This window comes from Phacochoerus africanus, chromosome 11 (assembly GCF_016906955.1).
Source record: "Phacochoerus africanus isolate WHEZ1 chromosome 11, ROS_Pafr_v1, whole genome shotgun sequence".
NCBI classification, from domain to species: domain Eukaryota; kingdom Metazoa; phylum Chordata; class Mammalia; order Artiodactyla; family Suidae; genus Phacochoerus; species Phacochoerus africanus.
In genome coordinates this window covers 120,525,199-120,549,732 of record NC_062554.1, presented here as the reverse complement: position 1 = coordinate 120,549,732, position 24,534 = coordinate 120,525,199, and the positions used below count along the sequence as shown (strand labels likewise).

The 24,534-nt window shown below is 42.9% G+C and overlaps 1 protein-coding gene across 1 annotated transcript; it reads left to right on the top strand.

The window, feature by feature from the left end:
* The first annotated feature begins 243 nt into the window (after window positions 1–243).
* On the top strand, window positions 244–18,906 carry NPHS2 (NPHS2 stomatin family member, podocin). Its single transcript, XM_047754036.1, has 8 exons — window positions 244–564; window positions 4,593–4,696; window positions 5,984–6,056; window positions 7,956–8,038; window positions 10,702–10,905; window positions 13,435–13,490; window positions 16,768–16,846; window positions 18,000–18,906. The coding sequence occupies exons 1-8, from the start codon at window positions 303–305 to the stop codon at window positions 18,276–18,278; spliced, it is 1,140 nt and encodes a 379-aa protein (XP_047609992.1). The 5' UTR covers window positions 244–302; the 3' UTR covers window positions 18,279–18,906.
* The last annotated feature ends 5,628 nt before the right edge of the window (window positions 18,907–24,534 follow it).

Genomic DNA, 24,534 nt, shown 5'->3' with positions numbered 1-24,534 from the left:
GTTTGCGCATCTCCGTCGTACTTCAGCTCAGATCTCCATCTCTAGAAACACAGCTTTAAACGCCATAAATGGGCTTTCAGACAAACTCATTGTTGCAGGGGACACCAAGTCTCCTGGGGAGAGGGCCCTGTCCTCTGGTGAGAACCAGCTGTCGCCTTTCACCCGGAGCAGAGCCCCGCCCGCGCCCCGCCGGGTCCCGTCCCCGCCCAAAGTGTTTAAAGTCCCCGCTGGGACGCGCCTGTATCCCCGCCAGCAACGTATCCGGGACCGCGCTCAGCTCCCGGAGCCCGGCTGCTCTAAGGATGGAGAAGAGGGCTCGGAGCTCCTCCAGAGAGGCCCATCGGAGAGGCGGCGGGTCCCCGCACAAGGAGAACAAGAAGCCGAACGCCCAGAAGGGCGGCAGAGGCCGCGGGCGCCGGGAGCAGCCGGCCGTCGGGCGCGCAGAGAGCCCAGCGGAGCCCCGAGCGCCGGCAGCCACCGTGGTGGACGTGGATGAAGTCCGGGGCTCTGGCGAGGAGGGCACCGAAGTGGTGGCGCTGCTGGAGAGTGAGCGGCCAGAGGAAGGTACAGAGGGAAGGTTGAGGCCCTGGCAGGGGGATGCGGCCTTTCCCAGTGGTACCCAAGGGATGTTAGGTAAGGGACAATGAGTCAACGCACTGAGGGCGTGGACCTGCTCAGATTCCCAGTTAATGGAAAATGTGAATTAGGACCCACCGACACCCCACCCCACCCCAGTAATGAAGACCAGAATGCATCAGAAGAAATGCAAATATTATCAACTAAACACGTTGTTCTCAGGGGCCAGCCATGGATGAGAGGTGGGAAGGAGTGTGGTCCCCGTTGGGGAACAATCAACATTCCAAGGAACTACGCAGCTGGTTTTGTGGCGGTGGAAGGGTATATGGGCACCTAGTTTAAGTAAAGGCATGCATGAGCTGGTGGTTCTGGGCAACTCTGTAGCTTTTCCTTCTCGCCTCATCCCCACCCCCTCAGACTTGCCTAAAAGCATTTTACACTTTCTTTGGGGCGATCATTCTTTCTAAAAAGTAGGGACACTAGAGCCAAGTAGAGAAAAGCCAGATCTTACGTTTAAATCTCAGTGAGCCTGCGATAGTAGTCAGGGCCTTAACCATCCGTCAAATCAGGACAGCAACAGAACCTACCTAAAAGGGTAATTGTGAGGATAAAATGAGTTAAGATAGCCAAAGCACTTTTCACATAGCCCGGAGGAAAACAAAACATACTCAGAGCAGAATCCTTGCAAGCTAAAGGAGGCAGCTTAGACCAAAGGAGGGCATCCTGGGGAAAGGTGTCTCTTTGGCTTTTGCAGGTAAAGCAATTCTTAGGAACAAATGTATCTGCTTCCAGTTTTTTTTTTTTTTTTTATAGTGACTAGAAGAAACATCTTACACATTAATTATAGGTGAGGGAAGTTTAAAGGAAGGTAAATAAGGAATAGTGTATTGTACTACTTTCCATTGACTGTGATATTTTAACATTTCCTGACTGCCGACACTGCACTATATGGTGTAGCATTGAAAGCTATGTCTTGAGAAAGATCCAGCAGTTGGGGTGTAGTTTATGTGGACCATGTCAATACTGTTTTGCCTAATCGATGTCCTTTCATCAGTCAGAAACTTCTGGTCATTAAAACGTTCTGGGGTTCAATGCTACAGTAACGCTGAGTTTCGAGATCTGTAAGTATTGTGCTTCAGACCACACAAGTCGGGTAGGGAAGGAAGGGAGCCCCCTTTAAGGAGCCCCTATTATATGCCTGGTACACACTAGGTCTTTTACTGAGTGTTGTTATTCCCATGTCACAGATGAGGGAAAAAATGCTGAGAAATTAAATAACTTACCCAAGATCTACAGCTGGGAAGTAGAGAAGCCAGATTCTAGAGTGAGACAGTCTTACTGAAAGCCCATCCTTGCAGGGTGCTGACCCTCATTGCTGGTCAGGCTACCAGCACTGCATCAGCTTGCTACAGCCTTGGGCTGGTAGCTTCACCATGTGGGCCTCGCTCAGTCTCTCCAGCTATAAATGACCAGAGCCCAAGGCCTCCCAAGCAAAGAATGAGGCACAGTAAGTATGAGGCACCCTTGCTGAGCCCGAGTCTGAGAGGTTTCTGTGGCCCCCAGAGGAAAGGGGAAGAGCAGCACCCCCTCCCCATCCTCACTTAGCACCACACTCCTGTGACTGGGCTACCTAAGATTTGGGAGAAACCAAAAGGACCTTCACTCTGCTGAAATGTTGGGGATTCTTGGACTATGTCGTATCTAAAGGCCCTTCCTGCTTCACCAGGTCATGTGTCACAGTTCACTTAAACCGAACAAATTGGATATTCAAGGAACTCATTCTAAGAGAATAATATTTTGTGAATCAAGCTTCAAGTCTGCTTTTGAGTATAGATATTAGTTTTCTGTTCACATCACTAAGTCCTGTTTGAAAAAATTTTGAGGACTTTCTTCACTTATAAAATGTAAATTTTGTCTATAGGTACATTTATTTATTTTTACTTACAATGGTTCCCACTGGCAAATGAAATATATTTAAAGACTAGTTAAACATAGCAACAACACTGTTATTGCTCTTAGGGAAGAACATTGTAAAAACTAATGTGGGAGTTCCCGTCATGGCACAGCGGAAATGAATCCAACTAGGAACCATGAGGTCACGAGTTCGATCCCTGGTCTTGCTCAGTGGGTTAAGGATCTGGCATTGCCGTGAGCTGTGGTATAGGTCGAAGACTCGGCTTGGATCCTGTGTTGCTGTGGCTATGGCATAGGCCGGCAGTTGTAGCTCCAATTGGACCCCTAGCCTGGGAACCTCCACATGCTGTGGGTGCGGCCCTAAAAAAGCAAAAAACAAAAACAAAAACAAAACTAAAAAACTAATATGATGTTAGTAGGGCTGCATCTCTCAAAAACCACATCTCCCAAAGTGGGTTGCATGAGAAATAATGCAATGAATTCACTTGGAGAGAACATTGCTTGGTTAAATGTTTGGTGGATACTAGATTAAACAAGGCTAAGAATGCTTCTTTGCTGCAGAGATTCTCCTAGCTTCAATATGCCAATGAATATTGGGAAGCTCCAGGATTGAGATATAGGAACACAGTATTTCTTAGTCTTATATTGCTCTGGGAATTCTTGCTTTGTGTGCTTAGTGTTCCGTGGGACACCATTTGGGAACCACCATACTCTGGCATTTGGTGCTGAGATTATTTTGGTGTTGATACAGCTTGCATATCTTCCCTCTTCAAATAATCTGCACATTAACTTGATGATGATCTCTCCAGTTATCTTCCAAACTTGGAAATCAAATTTTCAGGAGTTCCCATTGTGGCTCAGCAGGTTAAGAACCCGACTAGTATCCATTAGGATGTGGGTTCGACCCCTGGCCTCACTCACTGGGTTAAGGATCCAGCATTGCTGTGACCTGTGGCATAGGCTACAGATGCAACTCAGATCCCACGTTGCTGTGGCTGTGGTGTAGGCCGGCAGCTGCAGCTCCGATTGGACCCCTAGCCTGGGAACTCACATATGCTGCAGGTGCAAGCCCTAAAAAGAAAAAAAAATTTTTTTCAGGGCTATTGATTGGTTATCCATTTCCTCCCATCTCTTAAATATAGACTTTTCACCATTTCTAGTCTGTAGTCACCTTGAGATTTTAACTCACAAGTAGTATACCTTTGGCCAGTTTTCTAATACCTCGAGATTAAAATTCTCAATATTTCTGTAACTACTGAATTTTAATCATTTTCACTATCCTCTTCTCCTTCCTACATTCAACAAATATGTATGGGTCAAGCATTATTCCAGCCTTGGGAACTTATAAACAAGACAAGACCTCAAGAAGCTTTTGTTCCTAAGATCAACTTTCCCTGATAACATTCCCTTTATCACCCAAGCAACCTGGATGGTCTGTACTCCAGTTCCTTACACCCCGTTTTTAGGCACAAATGGGCTAATATTACCCCATATGGGTGATTTTCAAAGACTATCGAAAGATCTACACCTTAACCCAAAGAAAGGGCTCTCACTGAGGAATTTCATAATTGGGGCAAGTGGCACATGGGGAAGATAAAACTCTGGACACATGTGGTTTAAATCATGTCAAATAATAGCACTAGACATGTGAAAAAATACAGTTCAGTGCTCTTATGTTTATATGGCATTTCATCCTTATGTCAGAGTTAGGAGATGTCCCATCAGATAGTTACTACGAAATAGTTATCAGGTAGACAGTATGTCCCTAAATAGATGAGGAAATTGGAGGTTGTGTGCCTTGCTTAAGGTCATTTGGACAGAAAATGGTGGAGCCAGAACAGGAACCCAGACCTCTGGATTCTGTTCTTGTTCCAGCGTAACCGCTACTTCCTTTCCAGGAGCCTGGTCCATCTTCATGGACCAGCCCTTTATGCAGATGGCACCCCAGGTCCTGTGAACTGACCTTGCAGATATCCAGCTCATTCTACTATTTCCAGCAAAGTCTTTAATCTGACGCTGACACCAAGGACTGTGCTAACAAAGTGTTAGTCAGTGAATATGATGACGCTCCAATGTAATTATTCTTTGGCTTTTTTTTTAAGGTACCAAACCTTCCAGTTTGGGGGCCTGTGAGTGGCTTCTTGTCCTCACATCCCTGCTCTTCATCATTGTGACGTTCCCTTTTTCCATCTGGTTCTGCATAAAGGTGAGATTCCAGGAGGATCCAATAAGTAATTTCCTGGTGCCCCTTGCTGACCACACTATGCCCGGTCTTATTTCTGCATCTTGGCACATGCTGTCTGCTCTGTATGGAATGCCCTCACCTCCACTCACCTTCCATGAGAGTTCTTACTCCTTTATACCTGCTCAGTGGTAACTGTGACGCCTTCCTTGACTCCTCCAGACTGTCACTCCCTACCTTGTGCTCTGGTGTCATCCTATTTTTGCAGCCATTCCAGCACCTATCACATGTATAATATTTGTGGATACCTGATCTCTCCCATTGCCTGGAGAGCCATTGAGGGCAGAAGCTACGTTTAGATCATCTACGCTCTGTTACACAAAGACTGGCCCAGAATAGGTCATGATGTCCACTCCTGACACTTCCTGGAAACTTCTCAGGCAGAAGTAAAAGGGACTTATGGGGCGCCATTGTTTGTGAAAGATTAAAGGGAGAAAGAACAAGAGCAGGTAGGGAAAGCCTTCAAGAATGATGCAGATCTGACGCCTGGGATGAGAAGGGGAAGGAAGGACTGGACAGAGAGAGCCTGAGACTGTGGGACACCTCCAAGAAAGTCTTGGCCAGCCTGAAAGGGAACTCCAGAGCAGAGTGTGCCTCAGAGATGAGTCTCACAATGGGCAGAAATGGAAATGGCCAGGCCCTTGAATCCCTGCTGTTCTTAGTCACTGGCTGGAGTACCAGGGAAGAGCATGCCTACGGCTGGACCTCTGCAGATGCTGCTGGGGCGGTTGTCAGTTTCACTGTTCATGCAGATTTCACCATTTGGTCCTGGACTTTTCTTTGTGGGAAAATTTTAAACAACTAATTCAATCTTTTACTTCTGGGTCTTTTTCATGTTCCTTTTCTTCTTGAGTCAGTTTTGGTAGTTTATGACTTTCTAGGAATTTGTCCATTTCATCAAAGTTATCTAATTTGTTGGCATATAGTTGTTCATAGTATTTTCTCATCATCTTTTTTATTTCTGTAAGGAGAGTAATGATGTCTTTCAGCAGCTTAAATCTTCTCTCTTTTGTCTTGGTCAGTCTGGCTAAATATTTGTCTGTTGATCTTTTCAAAGAACCAACTTTTGGTCCAGTTGATTTTCTCTAATGCTTTTCTATTTTCTATTGCATTAATGTAAGTATTAACAAGTTTTTCTTGGTTTTCAAAACAAGAGATTTCTAATACCTAGGATCATTCTCATGCCACGGTCTTTTGAAGACTTCATTTTTCTTTCTTAGAGTGATTCAGAATTATTAAATGTCCCCTTAGGTTGTACAGGAGTATGAGAGAGTAATTATATTCCGACTGGGACATCTGCTTCCTGGAAGAGCCAAAGGCCCTGGTGAGAATGACATTTTTTACCCCCCAGAGACTTGCGAATTTCTTCAATCCATGCGTATTTGTAATTTAGCCCACAGATTACATGAAGTAACTTGATTCCTATCTTTGTTTTCTAATCTACTGCTTATAACACAGGTTATTAAGAAATTCTTTAGGGAGTTCCCATTGTGGCTCAGTGGTTATGAACCTGACTGGCATCTGTGAGGATGTGGGTTCGATTCCTCGCCCCACTCAGTGGGTTAAGGATCCGGCATTGCTGTGAGCTGTATTGTGGGTCACAGGTGTATTTCAGATCCTGTGTTGCTGGAAGCTGCAGCTCTGATTCAACCCCTAGCCTGGGAACTTCCATATCCCATAGTTGCAGCCCTGAAAAGCAAAAAGAAAGAAAGAAAGAAATTCCTCAGAGAGCATTACGCATTACTACCACGTCATAGTGACTGAGAGAATAGATGCAGAAAGCCAAATACCGGGGCCAGGCTGGCTGGAGTAGCAAGTAGGCTTAGGACCTATGGCAAGTACTAGTTTGAGTAGATTGTGTATGTGATCTGAGTCTATGAATTCTCAGAGTGAAACTAAGCTAGTTCAGAATCCAGGGGATCAATCCAAACCATGCCAGACAGGCAAAGTTCAGCATCCAAGTATCTAACTGGCCTTCAGTTAACGGAATCTAAGAAACTTGGGTGGAGCACGTCCTGTGTTTCAGACCTTGTTTAAATATAAGGGATACGAAGATGAATGACATGTGGTCTCTAGGACCTTAAAGTCTTGCAGAGTTGGTGGCCAAGCAGGTTATAGGACACAGGTGGATGTATCATTAGTGTAAAAAGTCAGATGGTTGGGGTTTGAAGATCCAAGCCAGCCAGGAAGACTTGAGAAGGAGTAAAGTCCCTGTGCATATACGAGGAAAGGTCCAAGTTCCAAGTGAGGTCTACAGAGACAGGTAGAGAATAGAAATCAGACGAGGAGACACAAATCAGAGTTTGAAGATTCAGAACCAGCAGATGGGGCCCCACCAAAGTAGAACCAGGCCCTGCAGATGAAGGACAGGGACCACCTCGTTCTGGTTCTAGTTTTCGGCATCTTTCTCACTGGGGCTGAGAAGGGCTAGCAGCTGGGTGGCTTCTCAGAGAGATCCTGGTCTCTCTGAGGAGACGCTGGTTCCAACAAAGCTCTGACTCCTGTAGGAGCCTGCAGTGTCCAGTGGGATCTCAAAAAATGTCAATAAATCAATCTAAAAATACTGATTGCACATGGACCCTATACATTACATTGGATGGGTGAGGGCTAACTAGACAACGAGAAGGCTGGTATCATGACATTGCTATTCTGATTACCTGTGGGGCTCACATTTTAAGAAATACCACACGGAGGTTTCTTTAAAACACACGTGAATTCAAAAACAATTTTAGAAGCACTTAAAAGGGACAAAGTTGGGCACTACGGCTAACAACAATGCATAAGACACTCTTGTTTTAGAGTTTAAATCTGGTGAAGGAGACAGATATGTAACCCAAGATCGGGATGGATCAGCACAATAACCAAGATGACCATACAGCTCACTTTGCTGGGGATAATCCCTGTTTGTGCTTGTTGTCCTGGTGTAATAGTGCTTTAAAAATTATCACAACATTGTAAATCAAATATACTTCAATAAAGCTTAAAAAAACACTTGTAAAAAAATTAACAATGACATCCTCCAAAGTGTCTGAGATTGAACAAGAAATTACATGGTAACCTTAGCAATAACAAACACACTATGGGGTAGATGTGGGATGGCTCAGTGGTCTATGTGTAGCTGGAAGCTAAGTAATGCAATGCAGTGTGCAACTGACTACATTTGGTGCCAAAAAAAAGGAACCCCACACACCTGTCATAACTATTCTCCTTTCCTCTCTTCTAGGCCTTTTCTTCTTTTTGCCCTGCTTGGATACCTACCACAAGGTTGACCTTCGTCTCCAAACCTTGGAGATACCCTTTCACGAGGTAAGTAAGGCCATGTGGCGGATTTTACTTTCTCTCTACATTTCCCCTGGCTGAGCTACCAGTTCTAGCTGAGAGAAAAATGACTAATTTTGCTTAAAAGTAGGAAAGAAAAGGATACGGACTACATCAAATTTTAAAACTCCTATACCTCAAAGGACACAACCAACAGAATGAAAAGGCAACCTTCAGAATAGGAAAAAAATTGCAAATGTTGTATCTGATAAGACGTTAATATCCAGAATATGTAAAGAAATTTTATAACTCAACAACAAGAAAGCAAATAATCCAATTAAAAATGGGCAAAAGGCCTTTGTGATGTTTAATTTTATGTGTCAATCTGGCTAAGCCATGATACCGAACTATTTGGTCAGATACATTTGGATGTTGCTGTTAAGACAGTTTTTTAGATGAGATTAATATTTAAATCCGTTGACTTTGAATAAAGCAGATTGCCCTCCATATATGGTATATAGCATATATACCTCAATGCCATTTCTCCAAAGCAGATATATATATGGGCAACAAATACAGGAAAAGATGCTCTACATCACTAAATATCAGAGAAATGCAAATAAAACACAATGAGATACTACCTCACATCTATTAGGGTGGCTACTATAAAGAAAAAAAAAGGAAAATAGTAAGCGTTTGCAAAGATGTAAAGACATTGGAACCCTTGTATGCTATTGGTAAGAATGTAAAATGGTGCGGCTGCTGTATAAGACATGACAGTTCCTCAAAAAATTAAAAATGGAACTACCATATAATTCATCCATTTAACTTTTGGTATGTATCCCAAAGAATTGAAAGCAGGGTAGTGAAGAGATATTTGTATACCTATATTCATAGCATCATTTTTTCATGATGGTCAAAAGGTGGAAGCCACAAGTCTATCCACATGCCCATCGGTGGCTGAATAAACAAACTGGGGTATAGTCTTGCAATGGAATAATAATCAGACTTAAAAAGGAATGAAATTCTGACATATACTATAACATGGATCACCCCTGAGAAAATTATGCTAAGTGAAACAAGCCAATCACAAAAAGACAAAAAACGATGTGATTCCCTGTATATATGGCATCTAGAGTAGTTAAATTTAGAGACAGAAAGTGGATGGTAGTTGCAGGGGCTGGGATGAGGAGAGAACAGGGAGTTGTTCAATAGGTTTTAATTTTGCAAGATAAAGAGTACTGGAGACTGGGTGCAAAACAATGTGAATGTACTTAACACTACTGAATTGTACACTTAAAAATGGTTAAGATAGTAAATTTGATGTTATGTGTGTTTTACCACAATTAAAAGTTAAAAGTAGAGACATCTAGACTTTCTTGTTACTAATTCAGATTTATAAGCCTTTCCTAAATTGTTTCCCACTTTCAGTTTGAGGTTCTTTTTCACTCTTTGCTTTGGTAAGTGGAAATGTGAATAAAACTTAGATACTTTTAAAAGGCTAATTTTATATAATAAATGTAAAAAAGGAATAAAACTGCACCCAATTCCATGACCCATAGAGTTGATATTTTGGAATGTATCCTTTCAGGCTTTTCTATGTATCTGGTTATATTTCGGACAGGAGTGTGTGGGAGAGAGACATTTATTTCATACCATACATACTATTTTGAAACATGTCTTTTTTCACTCAACAATCTATTACTGTCTTTTCATATGTTAGCTCTGTCTTACCTCTGTTTTAAACAGACACATAGCATTTCATTGGACAGATTTTACTCAATTTACTCAACTGGTTGAGTGTCTATGCAGTTTAGTCAACTAATTCCTTATTGTTGATATTAAGTTATTTCCATTTTTGTTATAATAAGCAATATTGTGAATCACATCCTTGCAACTAAATCCTTAAAATATATCCTTGTGTCTAAAATGACAAAAAATGAAAATGTTGTGCACATACATCTTTTAGGGCTTTTGATATGTGGCACTAAACTGCCCTCCAAGTATACACACAGTACATTAGAGTGCTTGTTTTCCAGAACATGTTTGCTCTTTTAGCAGAGTTTTTTTTTCCGGAGGGGTGCGGTTTGGCATCAATTTTCAAAGACCTCATATGCAACCAACCGAATGTTTTCATATAAGAAAATTATTCCTGATTTTTCACAAAAGGATTTACAACAGGATTCTTCAAAAGCATGAGTTCTTTCATGTATTTAATAAAAGCTCCTGGGAGTTCCCGTCGTGGTGCAGTGGTTAACGAATCCGACTAAGAACCATGAGGTTGCGGGTTCGGTCCCTGCCCTTGCTCAGTGGGTTAACGATCCGGCGTTGCCGTGAGCTGTGGTGTAGGTTGCAGACGCGGCTCGGATCCCGCGTTGCTGTGGCTCTGGCGTAGGCCGGTGGCTACAGCTCCGATTCAACCCCTAGCCTGGGAACCTCCATATGCCGTGGGAGCGGCCCAAAGAAATAGCAAAAAGACCAAAAAAAATAAATTAAATAAATTTAAAAATAAAATAAATAAATAAAAATAAAAGCTCCATCATTTTCAAAAACATGCTTACAGTGATTCAAGGGTGAGCCACCTACACACTCTCTTTCTCGCTATCGTCTTAGCTGAGAATATACCCTTTGAACACATGTAGCTCCTCCATCCCTATGTGGGAAAGGAAGCCAAGAATCGGACCTCTCAACCCAAATGTTTTTCCACCTAGGTTGTCACCAAAGATATGTTTGTAATGGAGATAGATGCCATCTGCTACTACCGAATGGAAAATGCCTCTCTTCTCCTAAGCAGTCTTGCTCACGTGTCCAAAGCAGTCCAGTTCCTTGTGCAGACCACCATGAAGCGTCTCCTAGCACATCGATCCCTCACTGAAATTCTCCTGGAAAGGAAGAGCATTGCTCAGGATGTAAAGGTACAGAGATGAAGTAACGCCAAGTATGTCGAAATATCCCTTTTATTCCTTTTTGCATTGGCCTCTTACTGAATTTCCCATGTGCCACACATTTACTATTAAAGGTACCGACCATCCCATAAGGAGCTGACAGTTAAGTAAGAGGTGGCTCAATTGACCCCGAGCCAGTCATAGTCACTTATCTGTGCTGATTAGTCGGTCACTGCCACACTTCTGCTCTCAACCCTCCCCCGGTGGCCTCAGACTCATTGTAAAGTGCCCACCGAGCAGGAGGTGGTGGGAGTGGAAGCTGGCAGGGAGGGTAGGTGGGGCTGGACAGGAGGGGGTGGTGGGATACAAAGAGATAAAGAATGGATCCTGAGACCTTACTCTCTAGGGAAATGAGCAAAGTTATATAATGGTGAGTTCACCTAAGACTTTCAGGTGAAAAGGGGGAAGATGTCATAAACCCCTACATGATTTAATTCCCCAATCAACCGTCTAGGTTTGATTGAGTTGGAATGAAGGAGAGAAAAGCAAGAGCTGTCTCACAAGCAGCCTCATCTAGCCCGCGGGCAGTGAGCTCAGCAACCTCACCTTCACCAGATGCCCACCATGACAAGGTGGCAAAGGTATTCAGAAGACATAAGAACAAAGCAGGATTCCGGACAGCTGGCTGGTCAGGTGGCTCTTACCCCTGGTGACAGAGCCTGTCACTAAGGCCACGGGACACCCAAGTCCAGAACTGAGTTAGGAGGTTATGAATCGTGTCCAGCTGAAGAGGGACCTCCAAGAGAAGGAACTAAGGGTGGCCTGAATGTGCTTGATGAGGAGGATTGTGCTTGACGGGGCCTGAACAGACACAGCTGAGAAAATGAAGTGACTTGTCCAATTCGTTACCCGTGTTAGCATCCTAATGGAAAGGGGAAGGACTCAAAAAATAGGAGAAGCTGAAAAGAGAATAAATTAGAATAAGAGATAGAGGGGAATTGCTGCTCTGGAATTTAAAATCCACTCACGGCCGCTCCCCTCTGTCCTCCTCCTGCCTCTCTTCCTGTTCATCCCTCCCTTCCAAAGGATAAAGGGTAAGAGCCAAATGCTTGACATTCAAGCTTGCCCTTGTTATACTGAATTGTAATGTATGTGTTTGTGCATTTGTCTTCCCAGACCATGAACTCCAAAATGTCAGGGGTCATATTTTATTCATCTTTCTGTCTTCAGTACCTGGCACAGGGCTATCACATGGCAACCAGATACTGGTTGGTTTTTTTTTTTTTTGGGGGGGGGGGATGAGTGGAAAAAATGACCTAACTGTTGCAGCCTCACCTCTTGCCATCCTTCCCCCAATGTATCTAAAACTCCAGCCTATTTAGTGTTTCTCCAGGGTTGAGCACTTTCATGCTATCACGCCTCCTCTTGGGCTGTTCCTCTGCACTGAATACTTGCAGGCAAAATTGTCTTCTTTAAGATGCCTCCTCCTCCTTTTTCAACATTCCTTCCTCTCATCAATTCTCCAACCACCCCAAATTAGTCTTTTCAAGGTTCCCAATGCTCGAAGCTAACTTTTTATCTAGCCACTAAGAAATCATCAGAAATAGGTCAAAAGGAGAAAGAGTATGACCCATGTGGGGAGCTCCATGCCCTGTTCCACCTTCCTTCCAGAACCCACAGTCCATTTTTTTCCCACTCCTGGGATGTGGAGATGGGGGAGGTGAGGGCCACCACCAGGAAGGAAGTAAAAGCACCTGTAAATGAATATTATATGGAAGAGAATAAATATCACATAAGAGAGATTAAAGGCTCTGGTCCTCTAGTAAATGATTTTGAAAAAAAAAAAAGTAACAAATTCACCACTATTACTTCCTACTGCTTTTGTAACAAAGTGCCACAGATTTGGTGGCTTAAATCACCACCAATTTAATCTCTTACAGTTTTTGTTTGTTTATGGCCCCACCCGTGGCATATGGAGGCTAGGGGTCAAAGTGGAGCTGCAGTTCCTGGCCTACACCACAGCCACAGCAACGCAGGATCCGAGCCATGTCTGTGACCTACACCACAGCTCACGGCAACACCAGATCCTTAACCCACTGAGTGAGGCCAGGGATCAAACCCACATCCTCACAGATACTATGTCTGGTTCTTAATCCGCTGAGCCACAATGAGAACTCCATAAAAGGACACCTGCAGTTGTATTTAGGGCCCTCGGGGAAGATCCAGCATAAGCTCTCCATCTTAAGAGCCTTGAACTTAATCACATCTGCAAAGTATCTTTGGGGGAACAGTCACAGGTTCCAGGGACTAGGACAGGGATGTCTTTAGGAGCCACTAGTCAGCTGACTTTACTGCCTTTAATTCCACAGACATTTATTGGGGGGCGCTGTGCAAGTTAAACAACCTTCTCTAAGGTGCTATGATGCTAAAACAGGGCAGTACCTAATAACCCTTCAGAAGAAACGTGCTTTCTCCATGTAGACAACGGCCGTCAGTGCAGAGGGGAGCTTTCCTCCCGCCCAGAGCTTCTCACTGACATCCCTACTCTTGCCTCCACAGGTTGCCTTGGATGCAGTGACCTGTATTTGGGGAATCAAAGTGGAGAGAACAGAAATGTGGGTAGGAAATTAACCAGAAAGAACAATATAAGAGGAAATATTATGATTTTATTTCAAAATTTCTATTTGAAAGACTATTTTCATTGAATGAGTACTGTGGTCATAATAGTGTAAACTTGGAAGAAGAAATTTACTTATTATTTCATAGCCATAACCCAACCACTGTAACATCTGGGCAAATTACTTTCATATTTTCTCTCTATGGATTTAAATTTTTTTTTTTTTTTTAGGGCCGCACCCGTGGCATCTGGAGGTTCCCAGGCTAGGGATTGAAAGCCAGCCACAATTGCGACCTATGCTGTAGCTGTAGCAACACAGATCTTTTAACCCACTGCAGTGGGCTGGGGATTGAACCACTCCTCTGCAGTGATCCAAGCTGCTGCAGTCAGAGTCTTAACCCACTGTGCCATAGCAGGAACTCCAGAATTTAAACATTTTTTTTTTCTTTTTACAGCCACACCTTCAACATATATAAGTGCCCAGGCCAGGTGTCAAATTTGGGCTGCAGCTGCTGGCCCACTACAGCCACAGCAACACCAGATCCAAGCCCCATCCCCATCTGCAACCCATGCTGCAGCTTGCAGTAATGCCAGATCCTTCCTCCACTGAGCAAAGCCAGGGGTCAAACCTGCATCCTCACAGACGCTATGTTGGCTCCTTAACTTGCTGAGCCACAATGGGAACTCCAGGAGTTAAACATTTTTGAAGCTAAAAATCATAGAACCTAAAACTCACCATTTTTAACAATTTTAAATTACAATTCAGTGGTTTTTAGTATATTCAGAGTAATGCAACCACCACTGCCATCTAACTGCAGAATATTTTCATTATCCTCCAAAGAAAGTCTGCATCCATTAAGCAGGAATTCCTCATTGCCCATTCAACCCCAGCCCCTGACAACCACTAATCTACTCTCTGTCTCTCTGGATTTGGCTATTCTGGAAATTTAATAGAAATATAGCTACATATTTAGTTTTCTGAGGAAGCTCCATACTGTTTTCCACAGTGGTTGTACCAATTTACATTCCCACCAACAGTGTGATAGTGTTCCCTTTTCTCTACACCCTCTCCAGCATTTATTTGTTGACTTGTTAATCACGGTCATTCTGACTGGTGTGAGGTGTACCTCACTGTAGTTTTGGTTTGTATTTCTCTAGTAATTAGTGAAGTTGAGCATTTTTTCATGTGTCTACTGGCCATCCGTGTGTCTTCTTTGGAGAAATGTCTATTTAGGTGTCCTGCCAATTTTTCCATTTGGTTGTTTTTTTTGTTGTTGAGTTGTCTAAGTTTGTATATTTTGCAGATTAGGCCCTTGTCAGTTGCATTGTTTGCAAAGATTTTTTTCCCATTTTGTGGGTTGTCTTTGTTTTTTTAATGGTTTCCTTTGCCATGTAAAAGCTTTTGAGTTTAATTAGGTCCCCAAAACTATATATAGAACTACTATATGATCTAGCAATCCACACCTGGGCATATACCCAGGCAAAAGTTTCATTCAAAAAGATACATGCACCCCTATGTTCAATGCAGCACTAGTCGAAATGACAAAGACATGGAAACAACCTAAATGTCCATCATCAGATGAATGGATTAGGAAGATGTGGTACACAGAGTTCCCATCGTGGCTCAGCGGAAATGAATCTGACTAGCATCCATGAAGACACAAGCTTGATCACTGGCCTTGCTCCATGGGTTAAGGATCGGATGTTGCTGCGAGCTGTGGTGTAGGCCAGTGGCTACAGCTCCAATCTGACCCCTAGCTTGGGAAACTCTATATGCCACACATGCAGCCCTAAAAAGTTCCAAAAAATGGAATACTACTCAACCATAAAAAAGAACAAAATAATGCCATTTGCAACAACATAGATGCAACTAGAGATTCTCATGGTAAGTGAAGTCAGAAAGAGAAAGACAAATGCCATATGATATCACATATGTGGAATCCAATATATGGCACAAAGGAACCTATCTACAAAACAGAAACAGACTCACAGACATAGAGAACAGACTTGTGGTTGCCAAGGGGAAGAGAGAAAGAAGGGGGATGTACTGGGAGATTGGGGTTGGTAGATGCAAACTATTACATTTAGAATGAATAAGCAATGAGGTCCTACTGTATAGCATAGAGAAGAACTATATCCAGTCTCTTGGGGTAGACTATAATGGAAGATAAAATGAAAAAAAAATGTATATGTATGCATGACTGGGTCACTATGCTCTACAGCATAAATGACTCAACATTGCAAATCAAACATATCCTAATAAAAGTTAAATTTGATTACAAAATAAAAATACAAAAAAATTAATTTATAGATATTAGAAAAAATTACATAATACATGGCCTTCTGTGTCTGGCTTGTTTCACTTACCATAATGTTTTCAGGGTTCATACAAAGTGAAGCATGAAATAGTGCTTCATTCCTAAATAATATTCCAGTGAGTGGCTATACCACATTTTGTTTATCTGCTCATCAGCTGATGGACATTTGGGTTATTTCCACTTTGGGGCTATTATGAATCACGCTGCAATGAACACTCATGTGCAAATTTTTGTGTGGACATGTTTTTAGTTCTCTTGCGTACAGACATAGGAATGGAATTACTGGATCATACGGTAACTCCATATTTAACTTTCTGAGGAACAGCCAAAGTGTTTTCTATCTATTATAGTTTCAAACAGAGGAAAAATACAATTTCGTATCTTTTATGCAATACATTAAGTATTGTTCCTAGTTGGTCAGTTCTACTCTTTTCAAAATCACTTCTTTTATAAACTTAGATGACTTCCCTCGTTATTAATAGTTACAAACAGAGGAAAAATACAATTTCGTATCTTTTATGCAATACATTAAGAATTGTTCCTAGTTGGTCAGTTCTACTCTTTTCAAAATCACTTCTTTTATAAACTTAGATGACTTCCCTCGTTATTAATAGCCTGGCTCTCCAAGGCTGTTTTTCATGATTCAAATTTAATAGCTAGGATTTAGATGAAACTTTCTGTAGGAAAATCATCATAGTACATCAATACAATTCTTTTTTAATTGTAAAGAGAAAACTCTGCCATAGCATCAGTGATAATAAAAATCTGCATGTGGGGCACTGACCCTTGAGACACTTCTCTGCTTGCTGTCTGCACAGAAGTCTAGGGCGGCATAAGCTGCTAAATCAGAATGTGCTGTGCATCGTGACGTGTTGTAGAGAGGTGGCAGGTCTATCTGAAAGCGGGCTGCTAAGAGCAGCGCCACACACCATCCTAGCCACGTGCTTTCTCTTTCAGTAAGGACGTGAGGCTGCCGGCCGGGCTGCAGCACTCGCTGGCGGTGGAAGCCGAAGCACAGAGACAGGCCAGAGTGCGGGTGAGCCAGCCCTGAGCAGGCCGTTCTCCCGCCCGGCTGTTCTTTGAGGAGCTCCGGAGGATCCGAGGCCTGCTCAGGAACAACACTTCCCTTTTGCTCCTGACCTACTCATCCGGGCGCTGCGGGGAGGGGCTGGCTTGGGTCCACACCACTCAATTAAAACGGCTCTCTTAGAGTGTGTTAATAGCCTCCTTGCCGCCCAGCGCAGCATCTCCCTTCTCTGGTAGCGGTGGCCTCTTCCTCGTCTTTGAGTCTTGCCTTCACTCTCTCTCCCTGAAGGCACTTCCCTGCCCTCCATCCCTCTCCTCCTCCACTGGCATCGTTCCCTGGGTAATATCAATCACCTGCCCCCTTTAGGTGAAGGACACCCAGATCTGTATCCCTAGCTCTGCACCAGCTCTGGAGGGATGGCCATGACCAGAGCCCAATCCCCTCAACGCCAGAGCCGAGAGAAGGCTGTGCTGCTCGGAGCCACTGCTCTGGCGTGCCAGTGAGAAGCAAAAACGGGGCTGCCGGCAGCCCCTGAGGGTGGAGGTGTGGGTGGGAAGGTGTGTTGGGTGGGGGAAAATGAGAGCTAGAGGGGAGGTGGATTTCTCTCAAAGAACAGAAAGTAGAAGACAAACCCCTAACTACCTAAGAGGGTGGAAAACTTTGGAGTGCTGGTGGAGGCAGAAGGGAGGAAAGTGGCCCTCTGGGCAGAGCTGCTTCTAGATCTCTGACTCTAGCCCTCTTTGCTCACTTTCAGCGGACATTTGGGTGGCAAGCTGGGTGCTTTTTCTTCTGAAATGCTTACCAAAATTGGGCGTTATTCTTTCAAGATTCCATATCTTTGCCTGGAATGCTGGCCAACCTCCTCTCTGTATGGCAAAATCCTACTAATCTTTCAAGACCCGCCAGCCATAATAGCTCTCCTAACACTTCATCTGGATGTGTCAAGGCGCTTAACAAATTCCACCCTAAACTGCAATGGATAGTGGCATCTCCCTCCCTAGATCAAGATCCCTGAGAAAAGGTCTGCTCGCCTCTGCGTAGCAGCACCTGTCACATAGTAGATACTAGAGCTTCTTTGTTGAGTCCCGGTAAATAGGATTAAAACTTCATGGAGCCAAGAAGAAAAAAAACCCCTTTGCTTTTCTTCATACCTGTTGTCTAGATGATTGCTGCGGAGGGGGAAAAGGCTGCATCCGAATCCCTGAGGATGGCAGCCGAGATTCTATCAGGCACTCCAGCCGCTGTTCAGCTTCGATACCTCCACACCCTTCAGTCCTTGTCCACAGAGAAACCTTCCACCGTGGTTTTACCTTTGCCGTTTGACTTGCTAAATGTCCTGTCTTCTCCAAGCAATAGAACTCAAGGAAGCATCCCCTTCCCAAATCCTTCCAAACATGTTGAGCCACTGAATCCTAAAAAGAAAGACTCTCCCATGTTATAGGAGAAGGAAAAAAGATAATGTGACTGCAAAGAGGGCTGCCATATAATTGCCACATCCCTGCGCGAGGCCCTCTGTCCTCACTTCCTGCCCTTTCTTTGGTTGCCATGTGGAATGTCCTTGGAATGCACAAAGTCACCATGCAACAACACACATGAAAGACAGTGAAATCATGTCATGACAGAGAAGCAACATGACATGTGTAGCTGGATCATCTAATCTGAGTAATTGGGGAAAGAGCCTTAGCCTGCATTCTACTTTGGAAAGAATTTTGAGTCTATATATGGCTAAATTTTGACTTCTGAAGATGTAGTTCAAATGTCCTTTTCACCCTCTGGCCCCTCTGGGAAGGTTTCTGCTGCTCCCACAGCCCTTTCCACATGCCCCTATCATGCGCTTATCAAACACCGTTGTAATCTTGTATGTAAGGTGCCGGCTTTCTCCAGCTACACTGCAAACTCAAAGGCACCCCCACCACACTCAATCCTGTACACTCCACCCCAAGTTATGTGCACCTACCCTGAAGTACAGTGACACTTAAATGTTTCAGTGTTTCTGAGTGAATGAAAGAAAAAGGAGATGTACTTGGGCTAGACATAAAATGTATACCTATTAAAGAATTGAAAAGGAATTATTTTTATAGAGACTCCTTTTTGGAGGGGGAGGGGACACGCGAGGCTTATGGGTTTCCAGGCTAGGGGTCAAATCTGAGCTGCAGCTGCCAGCCTACACCACAGCCACAGCAACATGGGATCCGAGCCACATCTGCAACCTACACTGCAGCTCACAGCAATGCCAAATCCTTAACCCACTGAGCAAGACCAGGGATTGAACCCGCATCCTCATGGATAGATACCAGCTGGGTTCTTAACACACTGAGCCACAACAGGAACTCTGAAACTCTTTTTTTAAATAGAGAAATAAAAGGCCAAAAATGCTTCTCAGATACATGTTGATTAAAATCTGAGGAAGCATCACTATAAATATGGGGCTGATGTATTTTCAGTATAGAACCTACCAGCTACTTATTTATTAAACACTAATAACATTATGTGATGTATACATGCCCTGAAGTATTCTTTTCTAATACAGATATTCCTTAATATAAACACATTCCTGTAGTATAATTTAAATCTTTCCATTAACTTTCCCTACACAATTAGAAATATATATCTACAGAAGATATTAGCCAAGTAAATAAGAAAGCATAGTGAGGTATATACCAAATTTTCTGTAAACTTAAAAAATCAACTAAAACATTACTGAGTTTCTGAAAGATAACCAAAATAGAAGGGCATCAGAATCTTCATCTAGGAAGTTGCCCTGGATACTTACAGTCTCAGCAGGAACATATAAGTAAATGCTTCTCACATACAGACGGCCAAAAAACACCCAAAAAGATGCTCAACATCACCAACTATTAGACAAATGCAAATCAAAACTACTATGAGGTACAACCTCACACCAGCTGGAATAGGCATCATCAAGAAGTCTACAAACACTAAATTCTACAGAGGGTGACGAGAAAAGGGAACCCTATTACAGTGGTGGTAGGAATGTAAATTGATACAACCACTAAGGAAAACAGTATACAGGTTCCTAAAAAACTAAAAATAGAACAACCATACGATCCAGCAATCCCACTCCTAGGCATATATTCTGAGAAGACCATGATTTGAAAAGATATATACACCCCAGTGTTCATAGCAGCACTATCTGCAACAGCAGCCTAAATATCCATTGACAGAGGAATGGATAACGAAGATGAGGTAGAGAGATACAATGGAATTTTACTCAATTATAAAAAAGAATGAAACAATGGATGGACCTAGACATTACCATACTAAGTGAAGTTAGTCAGACAGTGAAAGATAAACAACATATGATATCATTTATATGTGGAATCTAAAAAAAGGCTACAAATGAATTTATTTGCAGAACAGAAACAAACTCACAGACTTTGAAAACAAACTTAGAGTTACCAAAGAGGACAGGCTGGGGGAAGGAGTGGACTGGGGCTTTGGGTTTGGCACATGCACACTGTGGTCTATGGAATGACTGACCAACGGGAACCTGCTCCACAGCACAGGGAACTCTACCCAATATTCTGTGATGGTCTATGTGGGCAAAGAATGAAAAAGAAGGTATGTGTGTGTATATATAACTGAATCACTTTGTTGTACAGAAGAAATTATCACAACATTGTAAATCAACTGTACTCCAATAAATCTTTAGAAAATGGTAGGAAAAAAATTACTAAGGAGTTCCCGCTGTGGCACAGCTGGTTAAGGACTTGGTGTTGCCGCAGCTGTGGTGTAAGTGGCAGCTGTGGCTCAGATTCAATTCCTGGCCTGGGAACTTTCACATGCCACAGGTGCAGCCAAAAAAGAGGAAAAAATTACAAAAATTGCAAAAATATGACTAAAATCATGATGTTGGTAAAAGGCTACATATAATGGTGATTTACATGCTTCTTTGATAGAGAGAAACTGTGGTAACCATCCCCAGTGCCTCACTCTTTGGTAATGTCTATGTCCTTCAAACTGCCTCTTTATTCTTCATGTAATTTGGTGCTCTTATTTTATACTGGGTAAAGGGGATCGACTGTATAGCGACAGATGAAAACTAAACTTTTGGTGGTAAGTATATACAGAAGTCAAAATATAATGTACACATGAAGCATAGAGAACATTATAAACAGCATTACCTCATTTTAAAAACTTCCTAACAGTATATTGTAATGAAGCAGGATATAATGATGCCAACCTTAGGGTCATCTCTGTCATACATCTTTGGGCCGCTTCCTCACCTCCATTCACAGCTGGGAAAACTACATGTTCTAGTTCAGTCTTGCTAGTTTAGGACTTTAGCCAAGCAGTGCATCTTCCCAAGATTATACAAGACTACTAGATGATTTCAAAACCCACATATCCATACAACCATGCCAAATTAATTTATTGATATAACAATCCGCTTACAGGCTTGCTAAATATTGAGACTATAGCTTTCAATTTTGTATCAGAATGCTGTTTTGTTAAACTCTAAAAACATGCTTCCACATCTTATTAGAAGAAAAGCCTCCCCAGTCCCTACTCCCAAAGACTATATTTGTTTGCTTTGGGGACAGTGGCAGTGCTGAAGCCATGGATTGAGTAGTTTCTGCTGGAAGCAACAGAAGATTCTGAAGCCAAAGGAGTGGGCAAAGCTCTAAACTGAGCAGAAGTGCCACAACACAAAATGTGGAATCCAAAAACCTGTCAAATCCAAGTAAACCAAAGACAGGTAATGAAACGCCAAAGCCAGGAACTTGGTACCAGAGAGAAGAAGCAAGTGCTGATGAGGCAGTGACAGAATAAGAGTTGGTGGGCAGGGGACTCCTGGGTGATTTCTTAGAATATCTACTCTATTTGGATTTGCAGTTTGTTTTTGTGGATCAGCTAGGACATTGTCATAGATGGTCCAGCCCATCTAAGAGACCAATGACAATTAGAGCGTCTCTGAGGTGGGAAGTATTTCCCACTGTGTTGACCAATACCCATCCCAGCATACTGATTACTGGAGTTAAGATGACATCAAGGGTTGTTGGTTACTTTTCACCTAGTATAATCCAAAACTAGGATATGTACTAGGGAATCATTTTTCTCTGGAAATTTACTTTATTTATTAATAGATTGGCAGTGCCTTAGTTCAGGCTTCTATAATAGAATACCATAGGCTGGGTGGCTTATTAACCACAGAAATTTATATCTTACAGTTCTGGAGCCTGAGAAGTACAAGACAGATTTAGCATCTTGTGAGGCCTCACTTCCTGGTTCAAAACCAGCCATCTTCTTACTATACCCTCACATTGCATAATGGGGAAGAGAGTTCCCGGGGGGGTCTCTTTAAGGGTACTAGTCTCACTCATGAGGGCTCTACCATCCACGACCTAATCACCTACCCAACACTAATACCATCACCTCTTAATAGCACCTTAACACCTACTTCCTAATACAATCACACTGAAGATTAGGATTTCAACATATGAATGGGGGGGGGGGCAGGCACAAACATTCAGTCTATTGCAGGCTGTAAGCTGATAAAAGGGGATAACATGTTCTAATTTGGTACTGGAGTCCACCACAACCAAGCAACATGGGTGTGAGAGTAGGACGAGTCTATGACAAACAAATGATATGACAATGGTATTTCAGGGCACTGGGGATTAACGTGAATCTTGTCTGTCTAGACCTGCATTTATTGTGCCGGCATATAACTTGAGGCCTGGTGTACCGTAGGTTGTTAGATTCCCATATCACCAGAAATAGGGCATTCTTTTTCACAGAACTAGAACAAATAATCCTAAAATGTATATGGAACCACAAAAGACCCAGAATTGCCAAAGGAACCCTGAGAAAAAAAGAACAAAGCTGGAGCTATAACCCTTCCACACTACACTACAAAGCTACAGTAATCAAAACAGCATGATACCAACATAAAAAAAGAAACATGGATCAATGGAACAGAATAGAGAGCCCAGAAATACACCCCCACACATAGAATCAGTTAATCTTCAACAAGGGAGGCAAGACTGTGCAATGGAAAAAAGACAGAGTCTTTAACAAATGGTGTTGCTAGAGCTGGACAGTTACATGTAAATCAGCAAAATTAGAACATTCCTTCGCACTATATTCAAAAATAACCCTCAAAGTGGTTTAAAGGCCTAGATGTAAGACATGACACCATAAAACTAGAAGAAAACATAGGCAAAACATTCTCTCTCATAAATCATAGCAACATTTTCTTAGATCAGTCTCTCAATGTAAAAGAACTAAAAGCAAAAATAAAAAAAATACGACCTTATCAAATTCAAAAACTTTTGCACAGCAAAGGAAACCATCATCAAATTGAAAGGACACATACAAACTGGGAGAAAATACTGGCAAATAATGAGACCCACAGGGGTTAATAACCAAAACATACAAAGAGCTTATAAATTTATTATCCCAAAAATGGAGAGGTTTGCTTTAAAGGGGCATTGCAGGCCTTCCTTAGAACTTCAAGGGCCACCCTGATATCAAGGTAATGCTGGGGCTCTGAAGTTTGGACTCCCCTAAATCCGGGGAGTCATCCTGCCAGTGCCTCTGCATTCCATATTCTTGGAGACCATGTCTGCATGACAGAGTATGTCCCGCCTCATTAGATTGCTCCTGGCTGCAACAATGGTCTTTGGCAGAGTCTGTCAGGACTGTGAAGGTTCTGATGTCCTCTAGAATGTTGGCTTGCACGTCAGTGCGTTTGCTCAGTGGTTGAGCTGAGCCATAAGCAGAGAATGTGGAGGTCAAATCCTTTTAAGGAGGGTTCATCAACTGCACGTCTAGCTTTTTCTGAGCTTGGAGAGGAAAAGCAGCACTGGAACTGAGAGCTTGGACTCTACTGTCAGACATACAGATTTGATCTAGACTCTATAACTCACTAGGCATGTAACCTTGGACATGCAACTTACCCTGTTATGAATGGAGATAAAAGTAAACTCACAGAGTTGTTATGACTAAATGCGATAATACGTGTGAAGTGCTTAGCACGGTGCTTACATGAGGTAAATGCTCGATAAATCATGACTACTACTATTTTTCCGGTTTATTCTGAGTAGCTCTAAATGACAAAAATTGGGCTCATCTAAATAGGAGCCTGGCCCCCTAACCTGGTTGTCCCCATGTTTCAAAGGAGCTCCTGTCCCCAGGGTGGTTGTTCCTGGACAGAACCAGCTTAAGAAGTTACATATGATTTCTCCTGTATCAGAATCTGCCCCCAAACACACACAAGCAATATTTCAAGCACTTGTTTCAAAGGTGTAGCATTCGTTAGCATGACAGTAAAGCAAAAGCTAGACAGAAGAAAGGACTTGATGAGCAGTAAGTTACAGCCAGAAATCAGACACACCCTGCTTCCTTACCTAGGTTTGACTATTTGGGTGGCCAGAGTGGAAAATGGGGGATGTATTTCCAGCTGTACCTTGTGAACTCCAGGATCTGTTGGACATCTGGGACGGGAATACCTGGTCTGCCACAAAGCAGTTTGCCTTGGTTTGACAGATGATGGGAACTGTTAAACTTCAGACTTTCAAAAGTGTTCCTCACGGCTGGCCTAGGTAGTCTATAGATATTCCTCTGTCAGATCAGGGGCTCATGGGAGCCACGTCTGCAAGTACAAGAGGACACTCTCCAAAGAAAAGCCACTGCCATCCAGAAAGGCGTGCAGGAGCCCTTTCATTAGCCAT

Excerpts from the sequence above, each read along its gene's own strand:
- NPHS2 (XM_047754036.1), top strand. The coding sequence starts at position 303 with ATGGAGAAGAGGGCTCGGAGCTCCTCCAGAGAGGCCCATCGGAGAGGC. Across the intron at positions 6,057-7,955 it reads TGGAAGAGCCAAAGGCCCTG|GCCTTTTCTTCTTTTTGCCC; the intron begins GTGAGAATGACA and ends CCTCTCTTCTAG. Across the intron at positions 13,491-16,767 it reads AAAGTGGAGAGAACAGAAAT|TAAGGACGTGAGGCTGCCGG; the intron begins GTGGGTAGGAAA and ends TTTCTCTTTCAG.